Source organism: Lissotriton helveticus, chromosome 11 (genome assembly GCF_964261635.1).
Source record: "Lissotriton helveticus chromosome 11, aLisHel1.1, whole genome shotgun sequence".
NCBI classification, from domain to species: domain Eukaryota; kingdom Metazoa; phylum Chordata; class Amphibia; order Caudata; family Salamandridae; genus Lissotriton; species Lissotriton helveticus.
In genome coordinates this window covers 672,375,829-672,399,209 of record NC_136072.1, presented here as the reverse complement: position 1 = coordinate 672,399,209, position 23,381 = coordinate 672,375,829, and the positions used below count along the sequence as shown (strand labels likewise).

Below are 23,381 nucleotides of genomic sequence, written 5' to 3'. Positions count from 1 at the left end.
AGAGCAAACTCCCTGGACTTCGGTGACTTGAACAAACCGTGCATCTTTCCGGTAAGAATGGTGCCGAAGGGCAGGGGCACTGCAAGGAATAGAGGGGGCGCACCAGCTGATACACCGACAGAAAGGGGGGCTGAGTCTAGCGCTAATCTGGATAGCTCCGAGAATGCACTTAAAACTAAACTGAACACAACGAAAAATGTTATGAAAGGCAGCGCTACAGGGGCTACTTCTAAGACTGTTTTAGTTAGTGCTGATACTGGCGTTGAAAAAACGGCCTCTGAAAATACCAATACCCAATTCAGTCTGTGCAGAAAGCAATGCCATATGTACAAGGAGCACCCTAACCCCAGCGCTTGAGCCAGAGTCAATGCCAGGTCTTGGAGACAAAAGACTGTACCGGCAATTTTTGATAAAAAGCGAGTGGCAAAAGCAAAAACGGTCCCTGAATTAGACTCGGCCTCTGGTGGTGAATATGTGGGGGGAGGGGGCACTGGGAGACCCCCTAGTGTGCAACAACTGAATTCTGCTGTCAGTGCTACTCCTGGGGGACCTGTGGAAAGACAGAGTGGCCATGATAGAAATGGAATTCCAGCAGTGAGTGGAGAGATTGCAGTGCCAAAAATAGTAACAACAATGATTGCGGCGGTGGAGGATAGCAATTTACTAAAAAGATTTGACTGTGAGCTCCACCTCCAGGATATGGATAAGGCTACAGAATCTGAATATGCTGGATCTGACGGCAAATTTTATTCAATGTCAGACCTAACGACAGTCTCGGATAAGGAACATGAACTGGATAGCTCAAGTAATTTAGGAGAGTGGGGGGACCTCCCTGATGATAATGATATGGATGACTATGAGCAATCTTCATCTCATGATACTGTAAGGAAAATCGGGGAGACTTGTGAAGGTTTCCAGCAGTATCAACATGACCAGGAGCCACCTTTAATCCAGCTGAACTTAGATGAGGACCTTGAAGAGGATTCAATTACTTTAGGTTTGATATATAAAACCATTATGGCTCATCGTAGTGAAACAAAAGATGAGGAGTTACGCACTCAGGGAGCCGTAAAGAAACTTCAGAACACTGTACGACGCCTGGTGAAGACTTGTGCAGAAGTCACTACTCGGGTGGTTGAAGTAGAGGAAAGAGTTTCCTCTGTTGAGGACTCTTTAGTGAAGCAGCAAACAACTATAGAAACTCTGGAAACATCTAAATCTGATATAGACTGGAAGTTAACGGATTTAGAGAACCATGCACAGCGTAATAATTTACGCGTACTAGGTATAGCTGAAACAAGAGAGGGGTCAGATCCGCGTAAGTTCATCGTTCAGGTGTTTAAAGAAGCCTTCCCAGAATTGAGCGCATGGAATTGGGAAATGGAAGTGATACGCGCACATAGGTTTCCTTTTGCGATACATCAACAGGGGAAAGAACGTCAAGGCAACCAGAACCTATATCCCAGGGAAATATTAATATGTTTGAACAACTATTTGTTACGTGAAGCACTTTACGATTTGGCACGCCCTGGAAAAAAACTAAGTGACATGGGATGCAAGTTTTTTATTCGCCCTGACTTTGGCCCTGCTACTGTGAGTGAAAGATGGCAAATGCGGAAATTGATTGAGCCTTTTCAAGTGAAGGGGGCTCAGGTTTTCTTGCTTAATCCCTCTAAATTAAAGGTCATTTTTAAAGGCCAAACAAGGTATTTTACTTCTGCTAAGCTCGCACAGGACTATTTAACGGACTTGGAGAAGATTGCCAAAAAGTAGAAGTAGTATACATGTTGTACCTGTAGGGGGGTGCGATATCCTTGGGGTGGAGAGCACGCTATCTTCTTTACTTTAGTGAGGGTTGAATCACCATGTGGTTGTTTGTAGTTTTCTCTTTTTGTCATCCCTCTTTCCCATGTTAGTGTAATGTTTTCTTTTTCGATTATTTTAGTTGAATCATAGTTAGACAATCTGTCTTATTTCCTCTTTATTAAATAGGCAATGTTGAAATTGTGTTAGTAATTGCATATGCAATGTGTCATGATGTTTGAATCTATGTGAAATTATAGCTTATAAATTAGTTGGATAAAGACAGAGTAGAAGATGGTAGGCTAATTCTCTCTGTTTCTTACAGGGTTCAACGAGATATCAGCTAAATATGGGAAAGAGGGGCAAATGATGGTGGCGGGGAATGTCAATGGGGGTTGGGGTTGGTCAGGGCACCCGACATCACTGAGGACATAGTCCGTAAGCCTCATTTTGGGTGGGAGGGTTGGGGGAAGGGATGGGAGGGGGTTGTTTTTGAGCGGAGTTGGGGGGTTTGGTTGGGTGGGGGGGCGAAAATATAAAATAATACATGAATATTAGTCGGAAATTAGTTATTATGCTGAAAGTATGTTTTGTTTTCAGTCAGTACAGCTAGATTACCTAAGACTGACTCAACTAAATGGCTGGTAGGGGTATTAGGATAGGCACCCTGAATGGTAAGGGGCTGAACTCAATAGATAAAAGACGTCGGGTAGCACAGGAATTATGTGCTCTTTACTGTGATATAATTTGTCTCCAAGAGACTCATATTGAATGGTCAAAACGCCGATTGCTTGAAGAGCTGGGATTTAATCTTATTGCCTGTACTAAGTACTCAGGTACGTCAAGAGGGGTGGCAATTATGGGTAAGAGGCATATAGGCAAAACAGGTAAAATTTTAGCTGACGATTTAGGAAGATGGGCAATCGCAGAGTGTGTTGTAGATCAGGCAACTTTTACGGTGTGTGCTGTTTATGGGGCAAATCTAGATGAAGAATTAACTTTAGAGTTCTTGAATGTTGAGCTAGCCACTTGGCCTACACCACTAATTTTGTGTGGAGACTTAAATATAAATTTAGCTCCGAACATTCTATGTAATAAAGATGTTAAGTATAGTGGGCGGAAGCCACGGGTGTTTAAGGCATTGCAGGCATTAATGATGGTACATGGGGTGACGGACGCATGGGCTTTTTTAAGGGGGGAGGCTCCTGGGTATACATTTTTTTCTTTTCCCCATCGTAAGTTAGTTCGGCTTGATTATTTTCCAACTCCTCAGACCTTGTTGAAATCGGCCACCATTCAGGTTTATCCTAGAATTACGTCCGACCATGGGCCGGTGGTTCTCTCTATAACGGATATAACAACTCCTATTAAACCAAGGGTGTTCTCTTTTGACCGCAAGCTATTATTGGAGCAACAATTTCTTGAATATATGAAGCAGTGGATTGTAAAAAAACTTTAATATTAATCGGGGGACTAGCAGTGTGGGTAATGTCTGGGATTGTTTCAAAGCTGCATTTAGGGGGGACATATTTATTATAGCAACAGTGGTCCCATGCACTAACAAGGAAAGCAACCAATCAATATAGACACAATGGAAACTATATTCAGTTGTGTAACTTATCCAGCCGGACAGAGGTCAAGAATTTTTAGTATACAAAAAACCAAATCACAAAGGATGCCTTCACAGTTCTTTGAGAGTAGAGCACAAGCCTGTACCCTAGCGCTTTCAGATTGGCATAGTGAAAAGGCAGTCAAACAACAGAGAAAAGGTATTTAGGCAGAAGCTAAGGATTTCTGTAAATGAAGCAATATCAGAAATTCAATTCACACCATTACAGACATATCACATTCGGTATACATTTCATGGTATATGGTGTTATAAAAAGGTCGACGGCGTTTCGATCCCATTTACACAATCAAAGGGATCATCATCAGGACAAAATATTTGCCTAAACAATATAAGCCACAATAGCCTAGATAGACAAAGAGAAAAGAGAAAAGCAGGGATCAGATTAAAAACAGATAGTGAAATTGTATTTGAGAAAACCAAAATACGTGACAATCGGTGACAGTGAAGTTTAAGGACACTCGACGTGAAGTGATGGATCTGGACAGGACCGCGCAACCTATCAGGAAGGACCAGGCGTAAGGGAAGTACAATTGTACACGACCAGCAGAACGCTTGCATATCGCGGTGAACATGGTGATTCAGCGTTAAGTGAAAGTTACTTATCAAGGGGGTCCAGACAAGGACCACAGAAAACCATCAGAAGGTCTGCATATTACTAACAGCCCGAAAATTAGCATGCACAACAGAGTAAACAATCATAAGGATTAGATAGTTCAGTGGGCGAATTCAAAAGAGGCGACTGGTTACATGCACAAAGTGGCGAAAAAACTATTGGTGACTTTACAACCGGTGTGTTTACTGCGGAGCCGATCGTATAACGACAGACCAAGGGGGACAAGTGCTTACCATGGAGCATGCACTGGGAAATAGATCCGGCAGACTTCGGATGGAAGGTGGATGTCATCACAGCATCTACAAGAAGAGAGTCTGTGAGGCATATGTATAGTCAAGCAATCCGAGCCGGTCGTGAGAGGGGTGGAAAGGTATCTTACCAATTCCCGACTGGGTTAATAACACAGCCGGCCAGGGCTCAAGGTAGCGTGGATGGTAGCGCGGGGTAGGCGAACAGTCCAGGCTCCATCCTGGGGTGAGACGGGCCGTTTTCTGGTATGTGTAATCACAATCAGGGCCGGATAATCAGTTGGGCTTACCCTTAATAAGGGAATTGGAGGATGCGCGCCAGCGGATTGCTTGGTCGCGTTTCAGGGAGCCTAGTAAAAAACAATATAAGGGAGGGAAAGTCAAACAACCAGTCACGGGGGTTCCTGCCTGGCCGATTGGGGGCCATGGACTCGACTTACCGTGAGGTGGCCATCAATAGTCTTCCCTGGCTGTAGCAGTGGTTTACCGCGGGACGGGATGTTTATCAGAAAAACACCCGGTAGTGAGGGGATAGCTGATTGGAGGGAGGTCAGCCAATCAGAGAGAAAGAAATAGGTGTAGGGCAAGACGGCGGCCATCTTAGGTGAGTGAAACTATCATAAAGTGCACAGTAAGAGCAATGGAACAGAGACAGAAAGATAAAAAAGTTAAAAATCGAGTACTGAAGTGTCGTAAATGGATTACCACTTTACATTAAGTTTGTCCAGTCCTCTTGCAAGTTGAGTCCTGAATTCAGACTGTCAGTTCTTAGGATCCACTTGAGCTCCTCTTTATTCAACATCTTGGACAGATCCCCGCCTCTTGGAGGTAGAATTACCTGGCTGATTACAGTCCATCTGATTTCATTCTCGGAGTGTCCTTTATCAACAAAATGTTCAACCAGGGGGGCATTTGCGGTTTTGCACCTAATGCGACTTCGGTGCTGGGAAATCCTCAGTTTGATCTTTTGTTTCGTTTGTCCCACGTAGATCATGTCGCATGGGCAGAAAATAGCATAAATCAAATTACAGCTATTGCAATTTGTGAATGTTTTAAGTACATTGCTGGTGTCTTTATAAACAAAATCCTTACTCTCGATACAAAAGTCACAAACCACGCAACAACCCCATTTACAATGTCCCTTTAAAGGAGGGAGTAACCATAGGTCATTCAAAGTAGTATTCGCTGTTTTTTGAGATGGAAGAGCAGCCCTTACAAGCTGATCTCTTAAGTTTTTACTGCGTTTGAAAGCGAACATCGGGGTCTCTAATGTTAGGTCCCCTGAGTTGAGAATATGCCAATTCTTTTTTATACTGTTACGTATTTTGTTTGACAAGGGGGAGAAAGTCGTCACACAAACCAATTTATCCGATGTTTTCTTGGCCCTTGGTTCTAGCAATGTCTCACGTGGGCAGTACCATGCCCTTTTCATGGCATTCTTAACAAGGCGCCGGGGGTAACCCCTAAATCTTAATTTGTTTGCAAGTATATTAGCCTCAGAGAAGTAGTCAATTTTTTGGAAGCAATTTCTTCTCAGTCTAAGAAACTGAGAGTAGGGCAAACTATCCCTAAGGGCTCTAGGATGACAGCTACTATAGCTGAGTAGTGTGTTTCGCTCCGTGGGTTTCCGAAATAGAGAGGTGAAGAGTAGGCCATCTTTATGTTGGATACAAAGATCCAAGAAGGGGATACTTGTTTTGGTATGAGATAGAGTGAAGGTCAGCCCGTTGCAGTTGTTATTCAACCAATGCAAAAAGGTAGGAAGGACTTCAACAGGGCCACCCCATATCATAAAGACGTCGTCTATATAGCGTTTCCACATATGGACCCCTTGTTGGAAAGGATTAGTGGCGGAGAGGATGGTATCACACTCAAGCCAGTCCATGTAGAGAATTGCCAGCGTTGGGGCAAAAATTGCCCCCATGCTTGTCCCCTTAACCTGTTGAAAATACTCATTGTCAAACATAAAGAAGTTCCTAGTGAGGCAAATCTCCTGAAGCTGAATAATGAAGAGAGTGGGTACATGGTGAGGGCGTGGCCGATTATTCAGGATCTTTTCCATGACAAACAGGGAGTCTCTTTGAGGGATGTTTGTATAAAGTGACTCGACGTCTAGTGTGCACAGAGTTTCGTTATCAGGATCAAAAGGATGGTTTTCAGTAAGGTTTATCATAAACATACTGTCCCTGATATAACAGTTTGTGGTTGGTACAAAGTCTTTAAGAAAATAGTTTACATAATGACCGAGAGGTTCCAACACAGACCCACAACCAGAGACGATGGGGCATCCTGGGGGGTTATCTAAGCGTTTATGAATTTTGGGCAGTGTGTAAATGACCGGTGTCCGGGGATGACTTATATTAAGGAAGTTGAATTCATGTTTGGAGATGAAACCAGTCTCGAGTGCCTCCGAGGTAATTTGTTTTATCAAGTCTTGTAACTCTTTAGTAGGGTTGGTGGGGAGTCTGCAGTAGTGATCTGTGTTGGAAACTTGTCGTAGTAGTTCAGTTTTATAGCTGTCTATGGTCTGCAGCACAATACCGCCGCCCTTGTCGGCGGGCTTGATAATTAAATCACTCTTGTCACGTAGTGAAATGATAGCCTTTTTCTCATCAAGAGAGATATTGTAAGGAATAAACGTGTGGGTTTTTGATAAGTTGGTAGTTTCTTTTAGGATGACCTTCTCAAACGTAAGAATTTCTTTGGGGATCATGCTGGACGTTGGGGAAAAGGTAGAGGGGGGTCGGAATGGGGTGATAGCAGTTCTGGGTTGAGCTGGGTTCTGGTCAAAGAATGCATGTAATCTTATTTTCCTAAAGAAACCCAATAGTTCGGATTGAAGCTCAAGGAAGTTGGGATAGGTAGTAGGTACAAACGAGAGCCCCTTACTAAGGATGGAGATCTCCTGTGAAGACAGGCCATGATCAGACAAATTAAATATCGGGATGGTCATGTCTGAGATGTCGGGATTGGTTACCACTGGTAGAACTTGTGTCTCGTTTGTCTCTCCCCAGGAGGATTGTGCCATCGGGCTTGTTGTTTCACCCTGCCTCTCTTGGGCGCTTCTCCCCCTCCTCTCCCTAAAAAATGGGGATTAGGATTCCGGGCGGTAGCACTTGACCCTTCACTAGGATCAGAATTATCCGAGGAATCGGCGGAAGAGTCCGTGAACCCCACTACTGTAGTCTTACGGTTAAAGCGACCCCAGGGTCTTGGGTTCTGCGGATTTTGACTAAAATTACGGTTAGTGTAAAAATCCTTCTGAAGGTAAGGGTATGTTCTTTCGGGGGTAAAGGATTTGATATTTTTTTTAACTTTCACAGATTTTTTATTTTGTTCAATACGGTGAAATTCAGTTACGTTCTTCTCAATCTTCTCTAGCAATTTTTTGGCATCAGTAATAGTATCGTTTTCAGAGATTTGCTTCTCTAAATCATTGATAATGTCAGCCAGTTTCTTCAATTCTTCACTAGCTGTTTCTATTCCCAGAACAAGCCAATGGCGAGAACAAGTAGTTCCTATATGGCTAAAGCCAGTAATGTACTTGGGGTTATCTGTAAACACCCCTGGGATGTTTCGGACCTGCAGCCCTAAAGGTATAGTTTTGGACTTTAAATATTCTTTGAGCATTAGGGTCATCAATTCCAGGCGAACAAATTTCTTTTTTTGTTTTTCTAGGTCATCTAGTAGATTTGAACTACCAGCTACTGTATTTTCATCCTGGTCCGTAAATAACGAACGTCCTGAACAAATATTATCAATATACTCATGCGAGTATAGAGGGGTTGGGTCAGACATATCAATGTACTCGTGTGAGAGGAAAAGGTGAGGTTGTCAATAAGACCTACGCAGGGGCAGGGAGGAAAGTGAACCACTCCTAGAAGCAGAAGGACGAATTAGCCCTTGCAATCATTTGATTGCGCAATTTATGTATCTAACACAACAAGGGCACCCATACGAGTCAGCACAGGACCTCAGGGAACATATTTATTATAGCAACAGTGGTCCCATGCACTAACAATGAAAGCAACCAATCAATATAGACACAATGGCTTCAGCCATATAGGAACTACTTGTTCTCGCCATTGGCTTGTTCTGGGTATAGAAACAGCTAGTGAAGAATTGAAGAAACTGGCTGACATTATCAATGATTTAGAGAAGCAAATCTCTGAAAACGATACTATTACTGACGCCAAAAAATTGCTAGAGAAGATTGAGAAGAACGTAACTGAATTTCACCGTATTGAACAAAATAAAAAATCTGTGAAAGTTAAAAAAGATATCAAATCCTTTACCCCCGAAAGAACATACCCTTACCTTCAGAAGGATTTTTACACTAACTGTAATTTTAGTCAAAATCCGCAGAACCCAAGACCCTGGGGTCGCTTTAACCGTAGGAATACAGTAGTGGGGTTCACGGACTCTTCCACCGATTCCTCGGATAATTCTGATCCTGGTGAAGGGTCAAGTGCTACCGCCCGGAATCCTAATCCCCATTTTTTAGGGAGAGGAGGGGGAGAAGCGCCCAAGAGAGGCAGGGTGAAACAACAAGCCCGATGGCACAATCCTCCTGGGGAGAGACAAACGAGACACAAGTTCTACCAGTGGTAACCAATCCCGACATCTCAGACATTACCATCCCGATATTTAATTTGTCTGATCATGACCTGTCTTCACAGGAGATCTCCATCCTTAGTAAGGGGCTCTCGTTTGTACCTACTACCTATCCCAACTTCCTTGAGCTTCAATCCGAACTATTGGGTTTCTTTAGGAAAATAAGATTACGTGCATTCTTTGACCAGAACCCAGCTCAACCCTGAACTGCTATCACCCCATTCCGACCCCCCTCTACCTTTTCCCCAACGTCCAGCATGATCCCCAAAGAAATTCTTACGTTTGAGAAGGTCATCCTAAAAGAAACTACCAACTTATCAAAAACCCACACGTTTATTCCTTACAATATCTCTCTTGATGAGAAAAAGGCTATCATTTCACTACGTGACAAGAGTGATTTAATTATCAAGCCCGCCGACAAGGGCGGCGGTATTGTGCTGCAGACCATAGACAGCTATAAAACTGAACTACTACGACAAGTTTCCAACACAGATCACTACTGCAGACTCCCCACCAACCCTACTAAAGAGTTACACGACTTGATAAAACAAATTACCTCGGAGGCACTCGAGACTGGTTTCATCTCCAAACATGAATTCAACTTCCTTAATATAAGTCATCCCCGGACACCGGTCATTTACACACTGCCCAAAATTCATAAACGCTTAGATAACCCCCCAGGACGCCCCATCGTCTCTGGTTGTGGGTCTGTGTTGGAACCTCTCGGTCATTATGTAAACTATTTTCTTAAAGACTTTGTACCAACCACAAACTGTTATATCAGGGACAGTATGTTTATGATAAACCTTACTGAAAACCATCCTTTTGATCCTGATAACGAAACTCTGTGCACACTAGACGTCGAGTCACTTTATACAAACATCCCTCAAAGAGACTCCCTGTTTGTCATGGAAAAGATCCTGAATAATCGGCCACGCCCTCACCATGTACCCACTCTCTTCATTATTCAGCTTCTGGAGATTTGCCTCACTAGGAACTTCTTTATGTTTTCCAATGAGTATTTTCAACAGGTTAAGGGGACAAGCATGGGGGCAATTTTAGCCCCAATGCTGGCAATTCTCTACATGGACTGGCTTGAGTGTGATACCATCCTCTCCGCCACTAATCCTTTCCAACAAGGGGTCCATATGTGGAAACGCTATATAGACGACGTCTTTATGATATGGGGTGGCCCTGTTGAAGTCCTTCCTACCTTTTTGCATTGGTTGAATAACAACTGCAACGGGCTGACCTCACTCTATCTCCTACCAAAACAAGTATCCCCTTCTTGGATCTTTGTATCCAACATAAAGATGGCCTACTCTTCACCTCTCTATTTCGGAAACCCACGGAGAGAAACACACTACTCAGCTATAGTAGCTGTCATCCTAGAGCCCTTAGGGATAGTTTGCCCTACTCTCAGTTTCTTAGACTGAGAAGAAATTGCTTCCAAAAAATTGACTACTTCTCTGAGGCTAATATACTTGCAAACAAATTAAGATTTAGGGGTTACCCCCGGCGCCTTGTTAAGAATGCCATGAAAAGGGCATGGTACTGCCCACGTGAGACATTGCTAGAACCAAGGGCCAAGAAAACATCGGATAAATTGGTTTGTGTGACGACTTTCTCCCCCTTGTCAAACAAAATACGTAACAGTATAAAAAAGAATTGGCATATTCTCAACTCAGGGGACCTAACATTAGAGACCCCGATGTTCGCTTTCAAACGCAGTAAAAACTTAAGAGATCAGCTTGTAAGGGCTGCTCTTCCATCTCAAAAAACAGCGAATACTACTTTGAATGACCTATGGTTACTCCCTCCTTTAAAGGGACATTGTAAATGTGGTTGTTGCGTGGTTTGTGACTTTTGTATCGAGAGTAAGGATTTTGTTTATAAAGACACCAGCAATGTACTTAAAACATTCACAAATTGCAATAGCTGTAATTTGATTTATGCTATTTTCTGCCCATGCGACATGATCTACGTGGGACAAACGAAACAAAAGATCAAACTGAGAATTTCCCAGCACCGAAGTCGCATTAGGTGCAAAACCGCAAATGCCCCCCTGGTTGAACATTTTGTTGATAAAGGACACTCCGAGAATGAAATCAGATGGACTGTAATCAGCCAGGCAATTCTACCTCCAAGAGGCGGGGATCTGTCCAAGATGTTGAATAAAGAGGAGCTCAAGTGGATCCTAAGAACTGACAGTCTGAATTCAGGACTCAACTTGCAAGAGGACTGGACAAACTTAATGTAACGTGGTAATCCATTTACGACACTTCAGTACTCGATTTTTAACTTTTTTATCTTTCTGTCTCTGTTCCATTGCTCTTACTGTGCACTGTATGATAGTTTCACTCACCTAAGATGGCCGCCGTCTTGCCCTACACCTATTTCTTTCTCTCTGATTGGCTGACCTCCCTCCAATCAGCTATCCCCTCACTACCGGGTGTTTTTCTGATAAACATCCCGTCCCGCGGTAAACTACTGCTACAGCCAGGGAAGACTATTGATGGCCACCTCACGGTAAGTCGAGTCCATGGCCCCCAATCGGCCAGGCAGGAACCCCTGTGACTGGTTGTTTGACTTTCCCTCCCTTATATTGTTTTTTACTAGGCTCCCTGAAACGCGACCAAGCAATCCGCTGGCGCGCATCCTCCAATTCCCTTATTAAGGGTAAGCCCAACTGATTATCCGGCCCTGATTGTGATTACACATACCAGAAAACGGCCCGTCTCACCCCAGGATGGAGCCTGGACTGTTCGCCTACCCCGCGCTACCATCCACGCTACCTTGAGCCCTGGCCGGCTGTGTTATTAACCCAGTCCGGAATTGGTAAGATACCTTTCCACCCCTCTCACGACCGGCTCGGATTGCTTGACTATACATATGCCTCACAGACTCTCTTCTTGTAGATGCTGTGATGACATCCACCTTCCATCCGAAGTCTGCCTGATCTATTTCCCAGTGCATGCTCCATGGTAAGCACTTGTCCCCCTTGGTCTGTCGTTATACGATCGGCTCCGCAGTAAACACACCGGTTGTAAAGTCACCAATAGTTTTTTCGCCACTTTGTGCATGTGACCAGTCGCCTCTTTTGAATTCGCCCACTGAACTATCTAATCCTTATGATTTTTTTTTTTTTTTTTTTGTCCTCATTAGCCATAAAGTCGATCCAACTATGCTCTTAGCCTCTCAGACACGAGGACCGTCCCCCCCATAGCACCAAGGAGCCCAATGCTGAGCCCCAGGTGCCCAGAGAGCCGGCCCCCATGCTTCCAGCAGAGCTTGAATAGACGTACTCCCTTCAGACCAGTTCGGCCAGATGTCCTGTTGCTGTACGATACCACCCTTTTGGACAGAGAGATTTTAGGCCTAATCATCGGACCCGGGGAAAAAAAAAAAAAAACAAAAAAAAAAAAAAACCCCGGGTAGGCTAACTATCCCTCCTCCAATCGATCAAAAGATGCCAAAATGTAAGAGATCGAGGGCTGCATGTTCTCATTAAGTCCATCTTTGAGGTTGCGTATAATGAAGACAGCCACTCTGCATGCGTTGGGGGATTTATGTTAATCCAGTTTTTACAGATCTCTCTTCTAGCCAGTAAGATGGCATAAAACAGAAAATCTCTCTCTGATCCCTTGATGTTATGATTTAATCCGAAGATGACCAAAGACCATGACCACGGGATAGTGACACTAAGAATAGATTCGAGTGTTGTTCTAACTTCATGCCAAAAGGTGGCAATACTCGGACAGTCACAGAACATATGCAGGTCTGACGCTGCCGGTAAGGAACATTTACTACAGCACTTCCCTGTTTGGAATTTCGACAACCGTTTAGGAGAGTAATATGCTCTATGAAGTGTGAAGAAATGATTGCGCCTCAGCCATGCTGGCTTGACGATTTTATAGAGGAGGATAAAAGATTCCTCCCAAATATCTCCCCTATCTGGTTCTCCCTCAGCACCCCAAAGTTTTTCCGGGAGGTTAAAGTCTCGCTCTCCATCCTCTATAATATGCCAATAGAAGAGCGCAACTTCTTTTTTCCCCGCCGGTCTATCCACTAGGATATTCTCGAGAGGGCTTTCCTGTCCCATCATTCCTTTCTTCTTAATTTGAGTTCGAATCCAACTTCCTATTTGTAGATATACTATCCAGGAGAGTGGTGATGTTACTTTAAGCTTGAAGATATCCCAGCCCAAGATTGTTCCTTCCATCAGCAGATCCCCCCACTTTGTGATCCCTGCGTCCAGCAGGATTCTTTTGACTGTGTTGGCTTCCTGTGGTGCTAGTCCAGGTAGGTCCCAAATTGGGGCGTGTTCGGATAAGTGTCCTATCCCGATCTTAGATTTTATTTGGAACCATTCTTTTAAGCTACTCAATAGTGTCTTTAGTCTAATTTTTTTAAAAAACTTCTGGTGGCCGAACTTGAAGAGAAAACCATTCACTGGAAGGTCCGAACCCAATAACATTGCCTTGTACATAAGCCCATTTGCATTTTCCCAGGGGAGCTTAAGTAACATCCTAGAGTGGGTCAGATGAAATGCCCAGGCATAATATTCTAGGTCTGGCAAAGCGAGCCCCCCTTTTTCTCTTCTCCTTCTCAGCTTTTTCCAAGCTAATCTGCTGGATTTATATCCCCAAATGAATGAGTTAATGTTTTGCTGGCATTTTGCAAGCTGCTTGGTGTCAAAAATTAATGGAATGGAATTAAAAATAAAAGTGAATTTCGGGAGAATACTCATTTTTATCAGGCTAGTTCTCCCATAAATGTTGAGCTGGAGAAAAGACCAGGCTTTCATAAGAATTTGGGATTCTCGGGAAATACGGGCTAAGTTGTTTTGAGCCAAGTGATCCAGATCTTTAGTTATTGTGATGCCAAGGTACCTCATTGAGGATTTTGTCGGAAGTTGAGAATTGTGAATGTTCCAGACCATAATTTCGGTTTTTCCTGCGTTGATTTCGTAACCAGAGAATTTCCCAAAATGTTCCGCTTTCTTTATAATGATGGGAAATGCCAATGTAGGATCAGTTGTGTATATGAGAATGTCATCGGCATAGAGGCCAATCTTCTTTTCCCAGCCCGAAAAATTAAAATGTGGGATGTTGGTATCCTCCCTAATGGATTGTGCAAACGGTTCTACATATAAATTAAAGAGAAGGGGGGACAGGGGGCAACCCTGTCTTGTTCCTCGGCTGATTTTAAAAGGAACTGTTCGTGTACCGTTTATTAGTAGAGATGCTCTGGGGTTGCTATATAGTAAGCCTATAGTCCTACAAAATTTGGGTCCCAAGTGAAATTTAGTCATTATTAAATTTAAGTATGCCCAATTTACCCTATCGAACGCTTTAGTGGCGTCGAGGGTCATGATAGCCAGGGGTAGGCCGAAGGTTGAGGCAATATCCGAGGCTCCCACCAAATCATAGGTTAAATCAGCCAATTGCCGACCTCTGATAAACCCCTTTTGATCAGGGTGGATGATCGAACCGATATCTAATCCTTATGATTGTTTACTCTGTTGTGCATGCTAATTTTCGGGCTGTTAGTAATATGCAGACCTTCTGATGGTTTTCTGTGGTCCTTGTCTGGACCCCCTTGATAAGTAACTTTCACTTAACGCTGAATCACCATGTTCACCGCGATATGCAAGCGTTCTGCTGGTCGTGTACAATTGTACTTCCCTTACGCCTGGTCCTTCCTGATAGGTTGCGCAGTCCTGTCCGGATCCATCACTTCACGTCGAGTGTCCTTAAACTTCACTGTCACCGATTGTCACGTATTTTGGTTTTCTCAAATACAATTTCACTATCTGTTTTTAATCTGATCCCTGCTTTTCTCTTTTCTCTTTGTCTATCTAGGCTATTGTGGCTTATATTGTTTAGGCAAATATTTTGTCCTGATGATGATCCCTTTGATTGTGTAAATGGGATCGAAACGCCGTCGACCTTTTTATAACACCATATACCATGAAATGTATACCGAATGTGATATGTCTGTAATGGTGTGAATTGAATTTCTGATATTGCTTCATTTACAGAAATCCTTAGCTTCTGCCTAAATACCTTTTCTCTGTTGTTTGACTGCCTTTTCACTATGCCAATCTGAAAGCGTTAGGGTACAGGCTTGTGCTCTACTCTCAAAGAACTGTGAAGGCATCCTTTGTGATTTGGTTTTTTTGTATAGTAAAAATTCTTGACCTCTGTCCGGCTGGATAAGTTACACAACTGAATATAGTTTCCATTGTGTCTATATTGATTGGTTGCTTTCATTGTTAGTGCATGGGACCACTGTTGCTATAATAAATATGTTCCCGAGGTCCTGTGCTGACTCGTATGGGTGCCCTTGTTGTGTTAGATGCATTTAGGGGGGAGGCCCTGAGCTTTGGTTTATATAATCAAAAACAACAGTCGGCAAAACTACAAGAGCTGTATCAGGAGTTAATAAAGGCTGAGGAATTATTGGCACAGGGTATACTTTCTGGGGGTGATATAGAGGATCAGATGACGTTAGTGGCTAGACTTAAGGCAAGGTTTAACTTGAAATGGTCGCAGAAAAGTGCAATTTTTTTTTTCATCAAACAACAAATCCAGTATGAGTATGGGGAGGCAAGTGGCAGATGCCTTGCCCAGAAATTACGGCTAAGGGAAGTAACACAGCGGATAGATAATATAAGTGACGCAAGAGGGCAATTGGTAGATAATGAAACAGGCATACTAGAGGTGTTTAGACAATTCTATGAATCACTATACCAAGGAGATGAGTATGACATGGATAGGGCTGCTACTCTCATTGATCAATATTGTACGACAGATTTATCTGATAATGAAAGAGAAACTCTAGAGGCACCTATTGTATTAGAAGAACTAGAATTGGCAGTTAATGGATTAGCCAGTGGCAAGGCTGCAGGATCAGATAAGTTACCCCTTGAAATTTATAAGATGTTTTTCTCTGTTTTAAAAACCGATCTTCTGGCAACGATGAGATCTGCTCAGACGGGTGTACCTCCGGGGAGTTGGAGTGAGGCATGTATAGTAGTTTTTCGTAAAAAAGGTAAACCTGCGAATCTCCCTGGGTCCTACCGCCCAATTTCGCTTTTAAATGCGGACGGCAAAATCTATTCGAAGATCCTGGCGAATAGGTTATCCGGTGTGATTTCGAACTTAGTCTCTACCACACAGCACGGGTTTATCCCGCAGCGCAGAACGGCGGATCATGTCCGCCGGGTAATTACTTTATTTGATCTTGTTAATGTCACTCACGAGCCATTAAGTTTAATTTTATTAGATGCCGAAAGGCTTTTAATCGGGTCTCATGGTGCTTTTAATGGGACGTAATGAGGCATAGGGGGTTTGGCCCTGATTTTATTACATCACTTCAGACGCTCTATAATCAACCTACTGCCCGTATTAGCACCATGGGACTCGTATCTGATCTGGTCCAAATACAGAGGGGTACCAGACAGGGTTGCACCTGTTCCCCTCTTTTATTTTCATTATATATCAAGCCCTTTTTAAGAATGTTGGAATCTAGTCCTAGGATCTCTCCGGTGGTCACACAAAATTATTCTTTTAAAGTCCTAGCTTATGCGGATGATGTTGCAATCGTCACGCCTTGTCCTGCAGCTGCAATGCAAGAGATTATATGTTTAGCTATGAAGTTTGGGACGGTTGATGGCTATAAGTTGAATGCAGCTAAAACCCAGCTATTATGTGCTAATCTGCCAAAATACTAAGATTTGCGGGTTTGTAAAGAGGTTATTTATTTGGGGATCAAGCTAAGGGCCTCTCCAATGGCTCTGGTTAAGTCTAATTGGGAGGATCTAATATTAGGAGTATGGAAACAGTTAGACCAGGCGGAATGCCTACATCTTTCGTTAGTTGGTCGCTGTAGTCTATTAAAAAGATGATATTGCCACAAATATTATATTTTTTCAGGTGTGTTCCTTTAGAAATCTCTATAGCAAGCCTGCCACAGCTATAGACTCTTTGTATGCGTTTTATGTGGGCCGGAGGTAAGGCTCGCCGTGCCGGTCGCTATATGATCTTACCAAGAAACTTAGGAGGTTGGTCGGTTCCTGATTTCACTTTATATTATTATGCCTGTATGCTTCAAGGCATGAATGTTTTGCTAACAGGGATAGGTCCTTCGAACTTAGCAGAGAGTCTGTCAATTTATCAGATGTTATTAGGTGTAAAGGCTAAAAATTGCTTATTTCTATATCAGGAATGGAGTTACTACAAATGTACACGTTTTAAGGTTATGATCGCCGCATACAAGATTTGGAGAACACTACGGAGAATGTTTGGTATGGAGAAAATTTCTTGGTATACACCACTAACATCTCCTATATTTTTGCCAATTGATTTATGGGATCGGGTGGTGTATGTATGGTGGAAAAAAGGACTTAGGTTGCTGGGGGATTTCTATAGAGCTGGCTCTCTTAAATCCTTTGAGCAACTTCGGGAGCAATATCATCTTCCCAGGGAGGATTTTGCAAAGTATTTGAAAATCAGGAATCTTCTGTCTCAGAAAGCAATAAACCTCCATGCGAATGCTTTAATTGAAGATAACATAAAAAAGGCAAAAATAGGAGTGCTGTATGGCCATATGTTAAGAACTAAGCCTGATGATTTAGCTCAACAAAATATCAAATGGGGGAATAAACTAGGGAAACAGGATATACGGATAGAAAATTCTCTGGAGATGGCTATGAATTTATTCATTTCGGCAAAATTATCTGCACAGCATTATAAATCCATTTTTAACTTATACTACACCCCCGATAAGATCTCCAAATGGCAGGGCGATATTACAGGGAAATGTTTTCGTTGCGGATATCCATCTGCGGATGATCTTCATATTTTTTTTAGTTGCCCGAGACTAACAACTTTAATATCTCAGATCGAGAATTATCTTTCTGTCATCTTGGGTAGTCAAGTACAATTAAGTGCTACGCAGATACTATTAGGTGTAGAAATGGGTTCATTAGCTCCAGATTTATTACAACAACATTAAAAATTAATATTTCTAGTGACAGCTGTATGTCGGCTTGTAATAGCTTCCTGGTGGCTACAACAGGAACCGCCTTCTTTCGAACTATGGAGGGCACGCTTCTTTGCAGTTCATAATATGGAGTATAGCTTATATGCCCTCAAGGGGCATAGGAAAAAGAAGCTTGGGTTGGAAATCTGGGGCGAAGTTACCAACCATTTGGAAGCTGCTATTTGATTGATGGTTCTATTAATTATTTTTCTATCTTGAATGTATCGATATTAGTTGCATTAATTGACTATTTTATTGTATGGCTAATTTTGATTGTGTTCTAATGTATGTTTTTGTATGCATTGTTATTGATTTTTGTTGTGTGTTCTATCTATCTAGCTCCTGGTTTATGTATATGTATGTCATGATAGGTATTCTGCCAATTGTGACTCATTCCCTGACTAATTCATGTATCTTGCAAAAAAATAAAAAATAAAAATAAAAAAATAAGCATCATGGCATTGATGCACAAACACACATAGGCATAAACACATAAGCATTGTGTGCATGACAGCACAGGGCCTCCAGCTGCTCTATGCCCCTTTTTGGGTGGCACATCTAATTAGATTTCACTAGCCCAAGTGTTTTGTATATATCCATCCCTCAGCAAAGAAAATAAAAATAGATATCTCTCTCACACTTTGCCTTGTGGGCTATAACGATTTGTAGGAGATACATCTAGAGAAAAATAGACCTGTCAGAGAATTTACTGGGTTTGTGCAGAGCTTACATTGTTCCCAAGCCTTCCCAAATCGGAACACATACGCTATATATCATGTTAGTGGGGATTTATTATACACTAATGTATTGTCAAATGTGCAGATCAGAAATCTCATTGTTATAATAGACATATTAACAAAGGCGAACAGTGATTAGAAAAATCCTGTCCTACATTCGTTCTTTGATCTGTAGAGCTATGTAAAACTCTTCTTCAGAACCTTAGCAAATCACAGATGATTGGGCTGTATTGGTGGGAAAACATCCTTGGTATAGGCATGCTCACAGGTGCATACAGATGGTTCTCTTGAACTCACGGGAGAAAAAGTATACATTGCATTGTGCCATTTACCCTCATTACCTGGTAGCAATGGCATGCGAACATATGAGTACACTTATTTTGCGTGTTGATCGTATGCTTGTAGTTCATATATTCATGTGTTCATTTGAATAACTGGTTCTTGGGAAAAATGCATACTAACTTCAGACTGTATATTTAAGTGTACAATGGAATTCCCACAAAAAGTATCTCCTCTTATGATCATGAGGTACACGACGTAGCAAGTATGTAATAGCTGTTCACAGCCTTTTTTGTAACATAGCGATCAAGACAACATTCCAGGCCGCAGAGCAACACAACTCTGAGTTGAGCCACCCAAGGCTATCTTTGCTGTTTGTTGCAAAACATTTTGTTACGTACAGACTGGCTTGCAAACTGGACACACATATTTGAAGCAGAGTTGCAAATGTGTGATGATTCTGCTGCAATACTGACAATCATTAGGGCAGTACTGTTAATGCTTAGCGATTAGGTATGTTGGGATTACTAAAGAAGCACACTATATAATATGGTTTAAATGTTCATATTATTTACATTCTCGGCTTTTGATATCGCTACAATTTTACTGATTTCTGCAGGCATTTTCTTTTAAGTATTCTGCACTAAAATAGGCCTAAAATAAAGCCTTTAAAATAATAGTATGAATTCATTGCGGGTTCACATTTATGATGACAGGTTGACAGTATTCACCACAAAAGCAATACATACACATGCCTGATGGTCTCTAGCATTGTTAGGTGCACAATAGGCATTGTCTCCAGGTACACTCCGGGAAATGCCTGAGAGGTAACCTGTCCATTCGTTCAGCCCCGAATTGTTAAGTTGGTCTATGCCTGTATTTGGAAAGCGCTGCAGGGGATCTTTTGGGATATGTTTATATTATTCTTGTAAAACCATAACACAAAACACTGGTTTAGTCATACCATATTGCATTAACAGGATACACAGTACAAGCATCGTTAGACGTCATAGGCTTTTAATTAAAGTGACTGTTACTAGGGGTAGTTAATCAAGCAGTTAATCAAGCACAATACCCACGAACTGTAGCGCTGCATCCCACCTGCTTACATCCTCATATGTCATGAGACTTAATAAATGGCATAATGCATACAATTGCATCCGGCGTTGGAAATAACACACTCCAATTACAAAAGGCAATGACTATGACTTGGCCCCTCTCACTGACAAGACAGCCTGCCGAACACATGCTATTGCTCTCTAAGGTTGGTTACCTGTTGGAGGCACGCATACGCAGCTATGATAGAAAGCTAGGGAGTTCAATGCCTTCTCCAGTTGTTTAGTGCTCTTGCCTTTAAAGAAAAAGACTGACAGGCAGCTCAGGAGCTGCTGACCTATAGAGAGGTGACAAATAATACAAAAAGACAAATATTCACTAAGCTTTCTAATGGAAACAAGTTTATTGTATGAAATACTCCCTCCCATCATAGACAGGAATAACAGGCTCTGCCGCAGGAGGCAGGGAAAATAAGTGGTCCTTCCAATGGTCTCCATCGAATGGGAAGAGTTTATTTTAAAACAAAAATGTGTAACGCAAACAATGTGCCTGCCTCACATGATTGGACTACTCTTATGCTACTGTGACAAGGAAAAGGAGGAGGTGTTAATGATTTTTCAATTGAATATTTTTATTTGGTGCTGCATTGTTTGTATTATTTGTATCTTAAGTGTCTATATATTTTCTTTTGATTTCCAATCTAGGTATGTATCAAGGGCGAATGTGTAGATATGGAAAGCATTTACGGAACAGCGAATTGCTCAAGCAAATGCAAAGAACACGAGGTATGATGCAAGTTTTTCTTTCTTGGCTGAAGTTTATTACTGAGAAGGTGGAGTTATCCACTTGTCAGATTCTTGATATGTCAATCAATCATGGCTCTTATAGAATGTAACTAATCACCTGCAAGGGTCTCAAAGTGCTCGGGCGGTGGGGGGGTTCTGCAGTTTAGTCAAAGAGCCAGGTCTTGAGGTCCTTCCTGAATTGAGGCAGTGACATTGATTGCCTGAGGTCAAGAGGTAAGGAGTTCCAGGTCATTGCGGCGAGGTGGGAGAATGTTCTTCCTCCAGCCGAAGTCTTGCAGATACATGGCTAGGGCCAGATGGATGGAGCAGAGATGTCTGGTCAGTGTGTAGAAGGAGAGGCGGGGGTTGAGGTATTTGGGTTCAGGGTGTTGGAGGGCTTTGTAGGTGTGCGTGAGGAGCTTGAACGTGAGTCTTTTGTTGACTGGAAGCCAGTGGAGGTCTCTCAGGTGACCTAAGATGTGGCTTCAGTGAGGGATGTCCAGGATAAGTCGGTCGGAGGTGTTCTGAGTGCGGTGCAGTTTCTTTTGGATTTTTTGAGTCATGCCGGTGTAGAGTGCGTAGCCGTAGTCAAGCTTGCTGCTGACGAGCACCTGGTGACTGTTCTTCTGAACTCGGTGTGGATCCTTTTGAAGATCTTTCTGAGCAGGCAGAGCATGTGGAAACAGAAGGACGATACAGCATTGATTTGGCGGTTCAGAGAGAGCGAGGATTCAAGGTTGATGCAGAGGATGCATGCGTGGTTGGTGGGTGTGGGGGTGGTTCCAAGTGCTGCTGGCCACCAGGAGTCATCCCAAGTGGAGGGACTGGAGCCCAGGATGAGTACTTTGGTTTTGTCATAGTTGAGTTTGAGGCAGCTTTCCTTCATCCAGGTGGCTACTGCCATCATCCTGTCAGGGAATATACTCTTAGAAGCTGTAGATTCATCTGTGAGGGAGAGAATCATCTGTGTGTCGTCGGTATAGGAGATAATGTTGAGTCTGTAGTTTCTCATGATGGCTGCCAGTGGGGCCATGTAGATGTTGAAGAAGGTGGGACTCAGGAAGGAGCCCTGGGGTACTCCGCAGTGGATCTCTGTAGGATTGGAGGAGAACAGTGGAAGGCTGACTCTCTGGGTTTGGCCAGTGAGTATGGAGTGGATCCACACTAGTGCTTTGCTGTGGATGCCAGTTTTTTTGAGTCTTGTGCAGAGGGTGTGGTGGGAGACAGTATTGAAGGCGACAGAGAGGTCCAGGAGGATGAGGGCTGTGGTTTTGACTCTGTTGAGGAAAGCACAGGCGGGGAAGTGTGGCAGATTTGCAATTTGCTCCTTAACCTGAGCCCTCGATTTGCTGCGCTTCTCGTTGCTGCTGGGGATCCTTGTGAGGCCACTCAGTGTTTCCTGCAGCAGCGGCAGGCTATTGGTAAGTTCAGAGGTCCTGGATGTCCTGGCAGTCCCCTTGAGCGGCTCGTTAGTGCGATCCAATCATGCCCCTGACCCTCGCTGGTCCCCGCAAGCAAACAGGTGTGCAGCCCCTTAGCTGGGTGGCAGACTGCCTTAGGATGTCGCTGCTAGATACCTTCGGTGGTCGGCCTCACTGCATTTCAGAATTGTCACCTCATAAAGGTAGCAGCCAACCGTCCCGGGCGGGCAGCACAGGGCCTGCCTACAGTTGTCCTGCGGAGCAGGTGGTGGAGCCTCTCGACATCACAGCCCCTTGGCTCTTAATGTGGCTTGGGGTCTGCCAGCACCGACAGCCGCAGGCTACCAGCGGTCGGCACTGCAGGCCCATGCCCATGTGTTGTCACTCGCGGGGGTCCAAAGGGCCCAGCCCCCGTATCAGCGTCTTGCAAGTTGAGGCAACATCGCCACAAGTCCACGTAAGCAGCCACAAGGAGTGGGTGAGTGGATGGTGCGACTGCAGCCTGCAGCACACAATCGCTCCAGCTGGAGATTTTCAGCGTTGGGCCTTTACCTCTCTACTGGTTTTCCGCACCTCAGGAATTAGGGTGCCCATCTCTGATGAGCAGCACTGGGGCAGGTCTCTGGTAGCTAGTGCTGTGGGTCGAGCAGGTCACAGCTTGGGATGTCGGGCTGCCCCTGGAGCTGCTGTGCGAGTCGTTGTTCAGCGTAGGTGCCAGCTATTTTTTGTAGCTGCGCTTTAATTGCAAAGTGTTTTCTCGCTCAATTTTTCATATTTCGGATGATAACTTCTGTCTCAGTGCACAGCAAGTCTGCCTGGGTAAGTCTGTAGTTTTTGAATGAATGATGTTGCAGTTTAGTAAGGATTTTGCCAGATTTTGCTCCAGAGCTACCAGAGCCTTCTTAGCACTCCTCGCTGCTTTCCCTATCTGATAGAGACTTCTAGCTGTAGATTCCTTACCTTAAAATTATCCCAAGCAGTAGAATGGATCCAGAAATGTTTTGGGAGCTGTACCACTGAGCACTTGTAGATGCAATTGTTCAGCTCCACGTGGCGTCGGCGGCTGCATCTGCACCGATAGTGAAGTATGAGGTGTCTTTATAAGTGCCTATATACTTGTTCCCCCAGTGCGCTGTCAGTTAATTTC

At 43.4% G+C, this 23,381-nt stretch overlaps 1 protein-coding gene and 1 long non-coding RNA gene across 7 annotated transcripts in view; one reads left to right on the top strand and one right to left on the bottom strand.

The window, feature by feature from the left end:
• Positions 1-23,381, top strand: part of LOC144791764 (disintegrin and metalloproteinase domain-containing protein 28-like) — a 3,516,669-nt gene that overhangs the window by 3,017,227 nt on the left and 476,061 nt on the right. For all 6 annotated transcript variants that reach the window (XM_078666532.1, XM_078666533.1, XM_078666531.1 and 3 more), the window contains one exon: positions 20,733-20,813. In XM_078666532.1, coding sequence (XP_078522658.1) covers positions 20,733-20,813 — 81 coding nt within the window. The remainder of the gene's footprint in view (positions 1-20,732; positions 20,814-23,381) is intronic.
• Positions 1-23,381, bottom strand: part of LOC144791766 (uncharacterized) — a 373,064-nt gene that overhangs the window by 114,027 nt on the left and 235,656 nt on the right. The gene's annotated exons all lie outside the window — the stretch shown is intronic.